An 18,421-nucleotide genomic window follows, 5' to 3' on the forward strand; every position below is an offset into this window, starting at 1 on the left:
AACAAATAAAAACAAATTTACACAAATACATGGAAACTAAAGATGTAAAATATATAGAATTCCTTAATGAAAATATGCAAGAACTACTTAGACTAAAACAAACAACTGAAAAATATTATGAAAAAGCATTTAATCAAGCCTAAATGACAGAAGATATTAAAATACTTGTTTTATATATACTTAGAGATATAGAAATTATGAACATAAAGAAAATAATATGGAAAAAATTACAAGATTATGAAGAGGAAGAATTATTAAACAGTATAGAAAACTTACACATATATTATGAACAACAATATTATTTAGATTCTGATGGATATTATACAGACTAAAGATGTCAGGATATATTAAGAAAATTAGAGCAAACCAAGAAGACCTACATAAAGAAATTAATTATAGAAAAAAAATTAGAGAAATAATGGAAAATCTAATAGAAAAATTAAAATGGACAGACGAAACCTTAAAAAATCTAGAAAAAAGTAAAGATAAAAGTTTAGATAGTTTAAAAAATTCATTAAAAAGAGAACAAGAAGAAACAATTAGTAGCATAAATAACCTCAAACAAGATATTAAATATAGTACAAATAGAATAGATTATTATATATTTACTTTAGAATAAAATGATAAACTACGAATATCTAAAATATTGAAAACAAGAAATAGAAGAAATAAGATTAATAGAAAACCTTATAAAAACAAATTTAATTGAATACTTTAAAACAAAAGATATCAAATATTTAGAATATCTTAAAAATAATATAGAAGATTTACAAAAATTAAGAGAAAAACTAAAGAATATTATAGCAAAGCATTTAATCAACTACCATTTAATCACCCCTAAAATATGAATATCAGTAAAATTGAATATATTAATAAAATATATGAAAATAAAAAATACAAGAACAAAGAAAAACAGTTAATGAATATTACTACAAAGAATTTAACAATTACATAAATTAATGGATACATCTTACAAAAAGAATAAATCATTAAAAGAAATCGAAACCCAACTATATAGTTTATACCTAGAATACAAAAGGTTACATAATACTAACGAGGATCCTAAAACACTAGATAACTTAATTACGATAATATCTAATCTAGAATATGAATTAATAAAACATCTTAAGTCAAGAAGATAAAAATGAAAATTATTCCAATCAATAATATTCACAAAATACATTACATAAAAATAAATACATACGTATTTATTATCTAGTAAACTTACCGCGCCTAATCCGCACCCCCTTACAAATGGTATCAGAGCCTATGCTGTTTAAAGTTACAGAAGTAGTATATATTTGGATTTATTGTCGGACCGAATACCAAAATTCAGTCGATAACAAAAGTTCTAAACTCAACTTTGCTGTAAGTGTTTCCTATGAATATTATTCACATCGAAAGCACTTTACACACTAGGTAAATGATCATGACACTTATACTTACTTAGAAATCATGGGTTCAGATTTACACACATAAGAATGACGGTTTGAATTCTAGCCCAAAAATATGAGGTGTTACAAATTTGTACATAGCGTAGACGTGACATAGCATGAATTCATTAGACATCAAGGACATATAATAGGTCATGAGTGGACATATACACTTTTAAATGATTTTAAAGTCCTAAACATTAGTAAACAAACTTAAATTACAACATTATCAAATGTGAAATCTAATTTTATAGGGTAAAAAATGGGAATATTTTCAAAATAGCTATAGCTTGAAACCTAATTCTAATTCCATTACATAGCGAGAATTGTTAAAATTCCTTCGATTTAAGTGGTATACTAATTTTAGAAATATGCTTTTATATCAGTGCTACAACAGTTCATTTTGTTCTAGTGATACACCAACATATACTAAACAAATTCTTGTATCAATGATGCAGAATGAATTGTCTATCACTAATGTAATGCAAATTTCAGAAACTGATCCATCATTAATACATAGCGAATTTTTAGAAATTGTTATATCGTTGATACATGGGGAATTTCAAAACTCTAGTAATATATGATAATTGTTTTAAACTATTGCTATATTTAATAAGATAATTATCCCTAAAAAAACTGAACGATATTTAAATAAAGGGGCCAACAATATGCAAGCCCAAGTACATATAAGGATTAACACAAGGAAAAAGAACCATTTTTTAAAATAATTGATCCATGTTTAGGTTAAAATTACATATTATAGACAAAATACTATATTAATTACATAATATGATTAATGTTTTAAAAAATTACAATTCATAGTCATTTGATAGTTAAAAATTAATTTTTTTTGTGGGCCCTATATACAAATATATTAAGATTTGTATATATCAATTTTCTCTCTCATATATTTATTTTTGGTATTTTCTTTCTATTCTCTCTCTATCCTATTGACTCAAAAAAAGGCAACAATAAAATATTAAAACACAAGATTTTTTATGATATCTTCTTCAACTATTTTTTCCTTAATTTTCTCTCAAAAAAATCACTCTGATATCCTTTATTTTAAATTAAAGAAACGACAACATTGACAACATCATAATACATGATTATTCAAGAGATCTTCTTCAACTTTTTTCTCCTTATTTTTCTCTGAAAGTCACTCTAATGTCACAAAATATAATCCTTGATTTTTCTGTGAGAAATCATTTTTGCGGATTTTTCACCACAGAAAATCAGTTTAGGATATTTATTGACATTAGATTTAATTTTTTTAAAATTTTTATACATTATGCCAGTTAGTCGTTAAATTTCTTCGTTGTTCATATATTTTACAAAAATAATAGAAAAGGGGGAGCACTCCCCCGTTTTTATAATTTTTTGATTTTTGCAAATTTTAATTTTATAATATAAATTTTTATATATTATGTAAGTCACTCTCCCATTTTTTTTGATGGGTGATTTTTGAAAAAAAAAAAGAATTTTTTTTTGCATCTTCTAGCAAGGCGAAAAGGAAAAAATATTTTAAGGTATCTAAATCTAAAAGAGGGACAGTGAAGTTGACAATGATTACGAGTTTTTTTTGTATATATTCTCATGAAACAAAATTGTTGGTCAATATACATTTTTGTTTCAATATATGTAGATACGTATACTTTTTTTTTTTTTTTAGAATAATACATGCATATATATACAGAGTTAGAGTGTATGTATGTATATACAGTTTGTATTTTTGATATATTTATATACAATTTGCATATATGTATATACGGTTAACTTTCACATATACATTTTAAAGAATAATGCATATGCAGATATATACAGTTTTAGAGTGCATATATGTATATACATTCAAATTTGTTATTATGTAAAACATTCAAATTTGTATATATAAATATACAAACAATAGATATACAAATAATAAACATATATGTATATGTTTATTGCGTTTGCATATATGTATATACAGATATACGGATATGTATATTTCGTTTCCATGTATATTTCGTTTACAAACAACATTCAAATTTGTATATACAGATATACAAACAACAAATATATAAATAATAAACAACAATTTTGATTTGAATATATGTATATTTCGTTTGCAATATCGTTTACAAACAACATTCAAATTTGTATATACAGATATACAAACAACAGATATAAAAATAATAAACAACAGTTTTGATTTGAATATATGTATACTTCATTTGCATATATGTATATATAGATATACAAACAACAGATATACAATTATCAAATTTATGTAAACTAATATACAGATATACAAACAATAGATATACAAATAATAAAAACAATCTTTGTAACCTTTAAAACAGATATACAAATACAATTATACTTACAGATATACATAAATTCAAATATAATATTAATAGATATACATAAAAAAATATTAAAAGACTGTCAATATGTATATTGTGAAATATGCAGTAGAGTAATGAATGGATATATCACACAAATTGCAATTACAAATGATATTTAGAAATGAAAAGAAAAACTAACACAAACAAGGATTATAACCTTTTAACAACTTCTGTGGAAAAAAAAGTCAAAATTACGAAAATAAAAATTGAATACGAAAATTGAAACACAAAATTAAAATTGAAGTTATTGTATATAAAAATAATAGTAATTACAAAATTGACAATTTGAAAGTGTTTGAAGTTTATATTGTGCATTCAATTTCGAAAATCTAATTCAAACCAATAATAAAATCGATTTTCATTATGTTAAAATTGAATCAATTTTTATTGCGTATTAGATTCAAAAAAGGATTTCAGTAAATAAATTCAAGTAAAAAAACATTTTGTGTAAATTGTATATACCAGAATTTTGTATGCACGAATTACCAACTTTCTCCTGTAGATCACAATTTTTTTTTTTTAAAAAAATTATCAACTTTTGAGGGAGTAATTAACGTACAAATTCATATTTATTGATCTGTTATATCAGAGAAATAAATGAAAAGTTAGAGAAGATTAAGGACATTTATTACATTAAAATTTCCTTTTTTTTAATCTCTTTTTGTTGTTATGGACGTTACCTTCTTTTTTGTATATATATATACATAAAACTGTCATTAATTATGTCTATGAATTGTAAGTATGAAATTTAGACTAGGAAGTTAATTATAGATACTCTAATGAGACTATATATGAATTTTTGCCTTTAGGTTATTGGACATTCATGGCCAGTCGGCTTAAACAAATTTTACATTGTAATCATTTCATAATTTGGGTCATTTTGACCTATGTAGTTTAGATACTATTTATATATCATACTGATACAATTCATATATCATAATGATACAATTAGTAATAAAAATCGAGCAACAAATTTATGGGTAAAAATTGCATTATTATACAAAATATGTATTTTTTTTAATATGATGTGCACAGAATTTGTATCATTGTTGTATAATATATATATATATATATATATATATATATATATATATATATATATATATATATATATATATATAGAATACATATCTGCATAAGATATGTATCAAATTTGTATCATTATTGTATAGAGCTGCAGCAAATGACTAGAAAATGAAATTAAAATTCAATGATCATTTTCATGTCAATAATTTCATCCGAAGGATTATTATGTCATTTCCCCTTAACATAAAGGATATTTGAAAATTTTAGAAATAGCTAACATTTATGTAATAAATAAGTCGTCATAGCTAATGTTCATGTAATTGCCAACGTCGCTACAATTTAGTAGCTATTTAGAATGGAAATATATATGATGAGCATCAAAATTCGCTTAAATATACAAATGGCTGGAAACGTATATGAGACCCTAAATTAACTTAACAAATATACAAATGCAAATGTCTATGAGCTTCAAAATTCGCTTAAATATACAAATACAAATCTATATGAGCCCCAAATTTACTTAAATATACAAATACAAAAGAAGCGGATTGTATGTGACCCCAAAATTCGCTTAAATATACAAATACAAAAAGTGTATATTTAGCTATTTAATCTAAATTTTACCTACTACCTTAATTATTTTAAACATTAACTTTGTCATGTAATTATGCCTGTTTTCTACGTCACGCAATCTTTCCTTAAGCAGCCTACTTGGACCCTAAACAAATACGAACTCACACAAACACATATTTCATTTGTTAATCATTAAATCACTTGAAAATCTAAGAGGCGGGCAATTATTTTGCAGGAAAATATTCTGGGGGATAATTCCAATTCAATATTGAAATATCAAAACCGACTAGTTTGAATTGAGTTGTATAACAACCAAATTCTTGCAGCCTTAATTGACTGCCTGATTTTTCTTCTTTAAGTTCGGTGGATGAGTTTATCAGGTGTTAGACAAAGATATACGACAAACAACAATAATAATATACTCGGGGTTGTTTGATATACCAGATAGGATAATTAGGATATCTTATAAGATTTAGTATTTATCTCAAACAAACTATGGGATAAAATAATCCTGACATTAGCTAATACCTCATATTAAACATAATATAAAATTAATCCTACATTTTATCTCGAAATTATTATTTTTATCTCACATACCAAACAATCGTTCAGTGTGATTTCACAAGTGGAATCTGAGGAGGGTGGTATTTACACAGCTTTACCACTACCTTGTGAAGGTAATTAAAAGGCTATTTGCAATAGGAACTTGGCTCAAGTAAAGCATATCAAGATTAGTAGATAAGGGAAATATAATAGTGAAGAAGTCAAGCAAAAAAGAACAATAACAACAACAACAACAAATAATACGATAACAGAAGCTAGTAAATGAAACATGTAATAATAAATTCGAAGAATAAGATAGTAGGAGAATAATTCTAGCAATAGTGATAAAGAGATACTAGACAACACCCAACTATCTATTGACCTTTTATCCTAATCTTCGACCTCTATATCCTTCTATTAGGGTCATATCCTTGGTAAGCTGCAAATGTGATATGTCCTATCTAATCACCCCCACCCCCTAATACTTTCTCGACTTACCTCTACCTTCCCTTAGAGCCACCACAGCTAACCTCTCACACCTCCTTACTAATGCCCGTATACATCTACTTTTCACATAGTCGAAGCATCTCAGTCTCGCTTTCCCTTATCTTGTTCACCGTGGAGGTCACACTCCGATCTTATCCAAAATATCTTCGTTTCTAATTCTATATCTCCTAGTATACCCATACATTCATCTCAATATCTTCGTTGTCATTTAATTAATTTCATTTTCTAGAGGTACGTGTGTGTTCTCGACCGACCAACGCTGTACCCACACATGTTGATAAACATAAGTTGGTGAAAAATGCATAGGTCATATTAATTTGTCTGGACAAATATACCCTACCTTGCCAAAAAAAAAATGCCTATAAAAGAGCGTATGCTGGCAGAACCTATCAAGCCAAATAACACTCCCAAAATATGCAGTTCTTCAACTTCTTCTCCCTTTTCCTTTTTGTATTTTTCTTCTTTTTGTTAAACAAATGGAGGAATTTCAATAGCCAATCCAAAAGATTGCCTCCAGGTCCATGGAAATTACCTATACTTGGAAGCATATTTCATTTGCTAGGTGGACATCCACATCATGTCCTTAGGGACTTAGCTAAAAAATATGGGCCACTTATGCATCTTCAACTAGGTGAAGTTTCTGCAGTGGTAGTTTCTTCTCCTGAGATGGCAAAACAAGTACTAAAAACTCATGACATTACTTTTGCATCTAGGCCCATGCTTTCAGCTGCCGAGATTCTCTTTTATAATGGGACTGATATTGTCTTTTCCCCATATGGCGATTACTGGAGACAAATTCGTAAAATTTGTATTTTGGAATTGCTTAGTGCCAAAAATGTTAAATCATTCAGCAATATTAGACACGATGAAGTTCTTCGTATGATTGAATTTTTTCGATCATCTTCTGGTGAGTCAGTTAATGTAACAAAAAAGATGTACCAATTCGCTAGCTCTATGACCTGTAGATCAGCATTTGGGAAAGTATTGAAAGAGCAAGACGAACTTATACAACTGCTTAACGAAGCATCACTCTTAGCAGAAGGGTTTAATGTGGCTGATATATTTCCATCACTAAAATTTCTTCACGTGTTAAGTGGAATAAAGGGTAAAAGTATGAAAGTTCACCATGGGTTAGATGCCATTTTTGAAAACGTCATCAATGAACACAAGAACAATGGTGAGTTAGGAGGTGAAGGTTTAATTGCCGCACTGCTAAGATTAAAGAAAGAAGGAGGTTTTCAATTTCCAATCACCAACGACAACATCAAAGCTATTATTTTTGTAAGTATTATGTACAACATAATTCTAGCGCTCTTCTCCTCCTGCTTCTCCACCTTCACAAGATAAGAATAAAGCTGCATACACACATACTTCCTCACACCTTACTTGCACTTGTATTATTTAATTATATAGAGTGATCAGATAAGTGGAACTAGTAATCGTACCTTTTTGACAAAATTTACACATTTAAAAAGTATAATGAAAAAGTTTTATGTACCACCTCAACTTACTATGTGTATGATTGTTATAAATAATACTCCCTCAATTTTAAAAAGAATGATCCGATCCATTTCCCTTTTTGGCAATGCTTTAATTTTAACTTTACATGTTTAAGATCACATGATTAAAGCACAATTTTGGTACAACTGACATAATTTTAATGTATGACCCAAAGATTCAAAATTTTCTTTATTTTCTTAAAATTCGTGTCAAGTCAAACTAGGTCATCCTTTTTTAAATGAAGGAAGTAGAAAATACCATGATAACAAGAAAATTGGCGTTGGAATTCAAAAGTTCATTCATTGTAGACATAGGTAGTAGCATAGGTTTAATATACGTAGTGACGCTGTCAGAATTATTAGTTTATGGGGTTTTGGATCATTTCCTTTTTTGTTTACTGAGTTTTGAATAGATTATTTATACAGATTAAATGACTTTTTTAAACGTCAATACAAAGTTTGAACGAAAGTTGTTGAATTCTGTCAAATCTGTAGCAAGCACTGTAGCTCCACCACTGAGTAAATTATTTTGCTATTCATTATAAATCGGAAAAAAAATTGGACAATATTAATAGCACGAGATATAACTAAATAATATTGTAACTTGCTTATAAATGAAGGACATGTTTGCTGCGGGAACAGAAACTTCATCAACAACACTTGATTGGGCCATGGTGGAAATGATGAGGAATCCAAATGTACTCTTAAAAGCTCAAGCAGAAGTAAGAAACGCCTTCAGAGAAAAAGAAACTATTAATGAAAATGACATCGAAGAATTGAAATACCTAAAGTTGGTCATCAAAGAAACTTTCAGACTCCATCCTCCATTACCCCTTTTGCTCCCAAGAGAATGTAGGGAGGAAATAGACATAAATGGCTATACTATTCCTTTGAAAACAAAAGTTATTGTTAATGCATGGGCTATTGGAAGAGATCCAAAATATTGGGATGACGTAGAAAGTTTTAAACCCGAGAGATTTGAGTTCAACTCTGTAGATTTTATTGGTAATAGCTTTGAACTACTTCCCTTCGGTAGTGGAAGGAGGATCTGCCCTGGGATATCTTTTGGTATAGCTAATGTTTTTTTCCCACTAGCTCAATTGTTGTATCACTTAGATTGGAAGCTTCCTACAGGAATCAATCCAAGTGATTTGGACATGACTGAGTCTGCTGGAGCAGCTTGTGCTAGAAAGAGTAACCTATACTTGATCGCGACTCCTCATCAACCTTGTCTAGAGTAATGTCATGGAATCAAACTACTTTTATTTTTCAATAAAGGACTTTGCTTTTGAATTTCTTTGTCAAGCCATAACTATTGTACTTTCATTTTCGATTTTACCTTGAATAAATATATCTTTATCATATTGGATGATGGTGTCATTATATTCAATTTTGTGTACCATTCTTGATCTTCTTCAAGACATGTTTCCATGACATATTGTACATCAATCAATACGGCCCTTTAAACAAGAAGTGCCATCTATTTTCATGGGATGCATGCATTCTTTGAAATAATGTGGTGGTTAATTTTTTTTTTTGGTCAAACCAACAGATTCTTATTAAACGAAACCCATTACATCAAGTATAGGATATGCTTGCTACATTAAGCCTTAATTAACAGAAGAGAAAAGGAAAAACTCTGCATCCCTAATCTATTCCCCCACCTTTTGTACAATTTTTTCAACCCAACTTCTATCTTTTCTATCATATCTTCTGTATATCTTATCAACTAATTTCATCTTGCATTCAAACTTTATCTTCCTACATGTGATTGTAGGACGTGGTACTTTGTAGTGCCATACTGCTTCATTCCTTGCAGACCAAATGTGGTAGATTAATGCTGCTGTTATTGCCCAAACCAGCGCTCAACTCATTTTACCTGGAACCTTTCTTGCAATTCTAGTCCACCAGCCTTGTAATGTTCAGTTTTGCATCCTGATCTATAGCCAGTGACATATATTCTAGGAAAAAGGCCAAATATACCCCTCATCTTGCGATTTTCTACCGATATTTAGTGTTCGAAGGGCTGTACATATATTCAGGCTGAATCTTGGTGGTCGGTCTTCAACTTATCTTGCCATTTTTCTACAGACACGAAGTGTTCAGAGTTTTCTTTTTGAGTATAAAAATATATACAAATGAATTGAAAAGGGTGTGATATATATAGACCATGGGGTGGGGTGGGGTGGGGGGTGGGGGATATTTGATCATTCTCTAATGGAAAGATGATACACTGGTTGCATTTACAGGAAACCATAAATGTTGCCACATCCGATTATAAATTGATTAGATGAGTTTTTAGGTTTTTGAATTGTAATGATGATAGGCTTTTGAATTCACATGAATTAAGGGTCCGTTACCCAGTCGATTATCTACCACGTTAGTGGTTGATTGTAACTAGGTGTTATCGATACGTATCATATTATCATAGAACAAAAGGGGCGTTACCAAATGTAATTTTATGATAGACTAAGCATAACGTTGATGAAGGTGGAACAACTAACATTTAATTTTCAGAAACTTTTTGCAAAGGAAAAGCAAAAATTCAAAATACACCAATGATACAATTCAAATAGAAAAAATTCAAGTGAGATGATATCTCAAAGATTGGCATGTTGTTCTCTTGTGGCCAGATCTTTGGTATGTTGAGCACTTGATTTTCCTTCTATTATATTTGAAATATTTCTCGATGTGTCAAGAATACACTTTTGTCTCTTCCTTCAACGGTTAGGCCTGTATAAGAGTGGAGGAAGGTTAAGCTCATATAAGAGTGGAGGAAGGTTCATGTCAAACGACCATTGGGGCACCATCCATTTTGACTCTGGAGGGACTACATAAATACTTTAATTAGCATATGTAAGTATGTTGGGTTGAACTTTATACATAGGTGAAGAGTACTTGTAGGATTGGGGCATCATCCATTCTGACTTTGGAGGGACTACATAAATACTTTAATTAGCATATGTAAGGATGTAGGATTGAACTTCATGCATAGGTGAAGAGTACTTGTAGATGTTTGGACCATATCTATATTCATACTTCAATCTCAAGGCTTCCATCGCATGGGATCGCAATATTTTCACCAAATAGTACTCTCTACAAGAACGTGTTTTAGCTAGTAGATTGATTTGAAATTCGGCCACTACCTATTACATTGAACTCGTTGACATCCCCATTATATTATTAACAGGTAATATTTTCAATCTAAGAACTCGTTGATCTTAGATTTGAAGCTATATCTAATTTAGATTGGCCATTTGGAGGTAAACCAGTTGTACTTGGTGGGGACTTTAGACAAATTCTACTTACAAAAGGTAACAGACAGGATATTGTAAATGCTACCCTTAATTCTTCATATTTGTGGGCTGACTGTCATTTACTAAAGCTAACAAAGAATATGAGGTTAGAAGGTAATCATGAATCAGATTTGAATGATCGAATAGAATTTGCATATTGGATTTTAGCAGTTGGAGATGGTATGATTGGTAATTCAGTTGATGGAATTGGAAAAGTTCCTATACCTGATGATGTTCTTATTAGTGATTGTGAAGATCCTATTTCTGCCATTGTTAACAGAACATATCCAGATTTTTATTCACATTGCAATGACGTAACATACTTACAGAAAAGAGCAATTCTTGCTCCCACGCTTGACATGGTAGAATCAATCAAAGAACATATGGTATCGCTCAATCAAAGTGAAGGAACAACCTTCTTCAGTTCAGATACAATATGTCTTTCAGAAGAGACATTTACAGGTTTGGAACAAGTACATACTCCTAAATTTCTGAATACTATAAAATGCTCTGGAATACCAAATCACGCCATCACTTTAAAAGTTGGTGTACCCGTAATGTTATTGAGAAATATAGATCAATCTTCAGGGCTTTGTAATGGAACAAGATTAATTATCACAAGAATTGGAAATTGGGTTATCGAGGCGAAAGTCTTATCAGGACAAACGATTGGACAAAAGGTTTTCATACCAAGAATGTCACTGACTCCGTCTGATTTAAGAATACCCTTTAAGTTTCAAAGAAGGCAGTTTTCAATAGTTGTATCATTTTCCATGACTATCAATAAGAGCCAAGGACAATCTTTATCTTATGTTGGGCTATATTTGAAGAAAGCAGTGTTCACACATGGCCAGCTATATGTTGCACTATCACGGGTGACACGAAGACAAGGATTAAAGATTTTGACATATGATGATGAAGGAGAAGTTTCAAAGGAAGCAACTAATGTAGTGTTCAAAGAAGTTTATCGTAATTTGAGTGTAGATTGAAGCTGATCTAATCCAAATGGCATAACAGGGTCAACAATATCATCAATTTGTTGAGGGTTAGACTTAGCTTTTTTTTTTTTTGCTATCAAATAGATGATAAAAGTTCTTTGTTGTTTCAGTAAGTATATAGGAGAAAGTTAGATATTATGTAAATTATTTATGAAGGTTTATCCTTTCTGATTTTTCTTTGTAAATTTTATTCCAATATTTTAATAATTATTCCACAGATATCACACTCAAAATATGAAGGTAATTGTAATGCAAACATAATTCTAATGATGACCTCCACACAAGTTTGATTTAAGTGAAGCATTCACAAGATGTTACTGCAATGTTGAAAATTAAGACCTACCTTGATTTCCTTAGTCGATGTTGTTCTTTCAAGTTATCTGGCTCTACATAAACTACTGCTACTAAACAGGACTTAAGAATATCACCTGTGATAGAGCAACAATATTCCATAAAAAGAAGTGTATTATCTGTTCAACATATACATAGCATTGTGCAATAAATTAGCATTACGCATAAACATTCTCAATTTTCTAAGGAGCAATGTATTCACCCTTTTCCAACTTTAATATATTAGTCTTTCTGTCCTCAATATGCATTTAGAACATTCTACCTGGAAGACAAGCAATGCACATAAAGTTATATGTTCTAATTTCAAAAATGGACATATTAATTTTTCAAACAATGTAACTACATCATTGTACTATGTTATATATATCGGTGGGGTGGGAACAATTTGTTTAGTATCTCAAATTAAAATATCTATTATTGTCTCTCCTAATCATGGCAAATAGATTTTACCTTTCAATAATCTTCAAGTTGCCTCCTGGTGAGAATAATACAATATCAGCAGTTATCATCCAACAGACATCATCAATTACCTCTTTCTTGGTAACTACTGCATTAGACAAATCATCTTGGATAAACTCATAGCAATAAGAAGAAAAAAGTAAATATCAATAAACATATTCCTCAGTATAATATCCTTCAAAAATATTAGGAAATCTACCACATATCTCTACATAAGGATGATGCTTATCTTCTGACGTGTAACTCAATTCAAGAACATCCACAACCTTTATCACTGAGATTCCAGCAACATATTTAGACAATTTTAAAGTTGTGTTGCTCCTCACTGACTTTCAAACATTTACAAAATAAAAATATATGGAGTAATTAGTTGATGTTTCAAAAGATTCCTCTAAGTATAATGACTTTTCATAGTACACAATAAAAAAAATTATGATCCCTCACCTTTTTTAGGATCACTATAGTTGACTTCATATGCTGCTCTGTTGTTCACTAATGAAGAACCACTTTCCTTACAGCAAACCTGAAGGTAGGACACGTTAAACTCTTGGGAGGATATCCAAAGCTCTATCCATTATGATGCACAATTTAACAAAAATGAGTTTTGTTCTTACAGAATTATGAATCTTATGTGGTACCCATTGGAAGTGCATATAAGTCTAAGTGATCAGTGTACAATCAAATTAAACTGAACAAGAACAAAGAACACCAACTTTCAATAGTCATCATCTAATAGCCGCACAGTGTCATAAACAATTTAAACTCAATAACAGTTTCTTTAGCAATCTTTACATTTACTGCAGGACTACAAATGCAATAAATGAGCAGGAACCGCACAAAAAAAAGTTGAAAGATACTTTCTCAAATTCAACATGGGAATGTGCAGTTCATATACTTCTCATTTGCACCATGATAGGATGACTTTGTAAGCAGAAAAAGAAATAGAATCCACAAGCTGCAAATTATAGTACACTATGCTCAAAGAATTAATGTGTGAAGGAAATGTCAACTTACCTCCGTAGGAATGTATGATCTATGACCCATTTGAAATATTTTTGTTGTGTATCCTTTCTTGAACAATTCACACTAAAAGAAAATACTAAAAGAAAAATATCTCTAAAATGGAATTACCTAGAACACTCTGGTGAAGATCATAGACATCCCTCCTAATAATATACATGAAATGAAGATGATAATAGGCAATACAATTGCATATAGCTGTTTCATCAGAGAAATCTGTTAAAAAAATACTAGATATTCGGTGATTTGATTAGAAAAATTCCATTTTTTGAAAAGTACAAGCACAGTATAATCAACACCCCGTTCACACTCCTAATTCATCGTCTTAGGCAGTTTTATTATAGAAAAGGAATACTCACAGGAACGGACCACGCTGGTACTGTTTCATTTTTCATAGGATATTTCAGATCAGTCATCATATCTTTCTTAACAAATCGATGAAATGAAGCTATGACATCAGCAACTATATTTATATATATACAAGCAGCAGTAATATAAGTCAGTTATGTGTGTTAAATATTACAACTGATAAACCATGACATAATAGTAAGTCCACATCCGCACTTAATTTCTTTTGCTTTGTTCTGTATCATATAAACCCAAATATTAATATGTGTTGTCACAAAATAAGAATGAATAAGCACTTTGATTCGAATCACATAGCATAATCGTTAGAAATGGGAATACGGCGGCAACAAACATCTACGACAACAACATCATACATAGAATAGTCCCACAAAATGGAGTCTCAAAAAGGTAGAGTGTACACAATCTTAGGTAAAGTGTACACAATCTTTACCCCTATCACAAAGGTTGTGAGCTTTATTTCGGAACCTCAGCTCAAGGAAAACAGTCCTAAGCAGTTTAGATAAAAGAATAGGGAGTACAAAAAAATATCAGATAAGTACGCAAAGCACCAGATATTAAGGGAAAAGAAACTACAATAAAATAATTCAAAATTTAGGTAAAAGAAAGAAGAGATAGTAAAATAATTCGAAGGACAAGAAACAAAAATATTACATTAACAAATCTCGAATAAATCTTGACAATTACTACAAAACTCAAGTATAACAGCACAATAAAAGATACTATGAATTGTGATTTAAAACCATGTACAAAATCAGTATATAATTGATATATAAATATAAAATATAATTAATACTGTTTTGTTCGAGATTAACAACACAATACTAGAAAGTTTTGCAGATCAATTCTACTATTTCAGTACATACAAAACCACATGTAAAAATAAATCAACATGGATGCTAACCAATCTATTCAAAACACGAAAATACCAATAAAATTAACAGCACACTATACCATTTCTGACATAAATTACATAATATCAACCATAGATTCATCAATACATCAATAGAAAAGTATAACACATGCCTGAAGAATCAGTATACATACCAAATTTTGGTAAGTTAATCATGTCATTCCAACTTATAATAATTATTTTCAGCTGCATCAAGCTCAGATCTCATTTGCATGTTCAAATCGAAAAATAAAAATAAATAATAAGAAAGAAAAAGGGCTTATTCGATACTGATAATACCACAATAACAGGGACATAATACGTAGATCGAAAATCTATCTATCATTTGACCGATATCTAACAATAAACTATTTCAAATTAGTCAACCAAGATACAAATAATAAAAACTTAGCTAACATAAACTAATAATTACTCACACAAAATCTGGGGTTAGTGAATAACAACTTTTATTGAAAATATTAATTTAAATATAGCAAAAATAACAAAATACATAGACCCATTTACAACAACATACCCAGTATAGACCCATTTTAATTTAATAATGAAAAAACATATTTAAGCTTAGTTTTTTACCTTCAAATTTGAAATACTACCAAGTTAGTTGCAGAAGAAAATGGGATTTTAATACAATCAACAGATCTGATTAAGGATGTTACATATACAATCCAGATAATGAAGTTAAAGAACCAAATGGGATAATTGAAAGAAGATGCATGCCTCTATATATTTACAGAAGAAGAAAATTTTATCTTAATAATGATATAGAAATTAATATGAACAAGCATCTGCCATTTTTTTATCGACATTAAGAAAATAAAGATGGAGGTAATAGGATAGTGACTTTTCAGACAAAATAAATTAATACCAAATGTTTCCTATTCTAGATACATCGAGGTATTTATTTTATTTTTTTAGAAAAAGGGACTATTATTTAATGGGCTGGATCATTATTATGAATTCACTTGGACTAATATTTAATGGGCTGGATCATTATTATGAATTAACTAGGCCTGATATTTATGGGCTGGATGTTTTTTATTAGTTTGGACCATAATTTTATTTAGGGAAACTAATTTAATAAATTTAATTAATTAAGAAAACATAAAATAAATTTGTATTTAATTTATTACTTAATATTAATGGTAGTATATTGCTTGAAACTACATGTGCCTATACATTTGCATCAGTCAATTTATTTTGATATTATGAATTTTTGTTAGTTTAATTTTTTTTAAAAATTTAATATGTTAAATCAATAATCAAATTAATAAATTATTTTATCTATTTATTAATACTTAACAATTTGGATGAAATTTAATTAATAATATAATATTCATAAATAATATAATATTAATTTATCTAAAATTTCGAATCATAGTTTAACCAAAAATCATAGATGATGAATTTTAATTTCAAATATCTAAAAATATGAAAAGATTGATAATAATTTGAGTTGTTTTGTAAAAATTATATAAACAGTAAGATAAATATATATTAATAAGTATATGAATATGTATATGCATTATAATAAAATGAACATTCACATTTTTATGATTTACAATTTCTTTATAGTTTCATTTTTTGCACTCTCCTACATATACCTTTTTTAAAAAAATTATGTTATTTATGGTATTATAATTCTATTTATTTAAAAATTAAAAAGAAAAACTTTATTTATTTAATTCATAGAATTATAATATTAATTTAATACGTACATGATCCGTGCATCGCGCGGGTAAATATACTAGTTATATTATTAACAGGTAAGGAGTCGATATCCATCATCTATTCCCTTATTGTCTTTGCAGCCGAATGCACAATTACTAATTATTTTTTGCCTCTAAATTTTTCATCAAACCTTATAACAATGAAATTGAATATGACAACCACTAGGCACACTCTTTCATCCTTCAATATTGCGTTAAACGACTCAACAATGTTTGTGATCAGTATATTGTACTTATTGCTTGAAAAATGTGCCATGATCTATATGTAAAACTCAATATTAAACTCAAGGCATCTATCTACATTTTAGGGCATGTATCATTGAATTGTTAAAATGCTACACAAGCTCTTGAAACCATATGCCTTTGTTGCATCGTAGAATACATAAAGATGATCTCTCCAACAAAAGTTATTTGGGAGGTTTTTACCAAGATGTCTCATGCAAAGTTCATGATGAACATTCTTATAAACCCTAAAACTACCTTGTCTATGTGTTTTCGTATCTGGGATAAATGCACAACTCTGATACATCGAAGGCTGTTGGATGATAACTGCCTGTAAATTGCCCAACCTTACAAGCATCACCAACATATGTGGAGATATGCAACCTATTTGTTCTCTCATGGAATACTCTATCACTTGCAAGAGTATAGTGATTGTCCTTCCCAAAACGAAAAGAACTATTTAATCTTCTCCATGCATCACTAAGAACCTTGGTGGAACGTGCCTTTGCTATTCTAAAAAGACAATTGTGTGATTGACAATGAACCTTTTTGGGACTTTAAGACACAAGTGAATGTGGTACTAGCATCGTGTATTTTACATAATCACAAAGTTGATTTGGATCCAAATGACATGATAATACAAGAAGTAGATGGTGAAACAATAATTCAACCTCAAAATGTTCAAATTACTCAAAATTCTCAAGGAAGTCAAAGCTATCAAACACAAAGAGAAAGGCATGAAGAAGCTAGACAATGGTCATAAAAAAAAAATGCAATTGCTCATGCCATGTTTATAAATTATGATAGGCGGAGGACTGAGGGACTTTAGTGTATTAAGAAACTTTGATAGCTAAATAGATAATGCTGCTTGTTTTTGCTTTTGATATTTTCTTATTTCTTCGTCTTGTTGTAGTAATTGGCCAGATCCTGTATGAAATAAATACTTCTATGGCTCATTATTGTTTTTCTATTAGCTTTGAGTGCTCCTTTTACACTATTTTTATTTGGTATATGTAGAGTTCACAGGTTTCTGCTAATTTGTAGTTGTGTTCAGTTGAGTATGAATTGTTCACGTAGTTTTTTGACTTGTAATAGTAAATC

General features: G+C 29.5%; 2 protein-coding genes across 2 annotated transcripts; both read left to right on the forward strand.

Annotated features, from left to right (window-relative positions):
- Positions 1 to 6,851: 6,851 nt before the first annotated feature.
- LOC107875307 (premnaspirodiene oxygenase) lies at positions 6,852 to 9,332 on the forward strand. The gene is made up of 2 exons (XM_016721973.2): positions 6,852 to 7,750; positions 8,589 to 9,332. The coding sequence occupies exons 1-2, from the start codon at positions 6,884 to 6,886 to the stop codon at positions 9,207 to 9,209; spliced, it is 1,488 nt and encodes a 495-aa protein (XP_016577459.1). The 5' UTR covers positions 6,852 to 6,883; the 3' UTR covers positions 9,210 to 9,332.
- A 2,033-nt stretch (positions 9,333 to 11,365) lies between these two features.
- On the forward strand, positions 11,366 to 12,253 carry LOC107849022 (ATP-dependent DNA helicase PIF1-like). Its single transcript, XM_016693723.2, has one exon. It carries the CDS (start codon positions 11,366 to 11,368, stop codon positions 12,251 to 12,253), a length of 888 nt encoding a protein of 295 aa, XP_016549209.1.
- Positions 12,254 to 18,421: the final 6,168 nt, after the last annotated feature.

Source organism: Capsicum annuum, chromosome 1, assembly GCF_002878395.1.
Source record: "Capsicum annuum cultivar UCD-10X-F1 chromosome 1, UCD10Xv1.1, whole genome shotgun sequence".
Classification (NCBI taxonomy): domain Eukaryota; kingdom Viridiplantae; phylum Streptophyta; class Magnoliopsida; order Solanales; family Solanaceae; genus Capsicum; species Capsicum annuum.

Excerpts from the sequence above, each read along its gene's own strand:
- LOC107849022 (XM_016693723.2), top strand. The coding sequence starts at position 11,366 with ATGAGGTTAGAAGGTAATCATGAATCAGATTTGAATGATCGAATAGAA.
- LOC107875307 (XM_016721973.2), top strand. The coding sequence starts at position 6,884 with ATGCAGTTCTTCAACTTCTTCTCCCTTTTCCTTTTTGTATTTTTCTTC. Across the intron at positions 7,751-8,588 it reads ACATCAAAGCTATTATTTTT|GACATGTTTGCTGCGGGAAC; the intron begins GTAAGTATTATG and ends TTATAAATGAAG.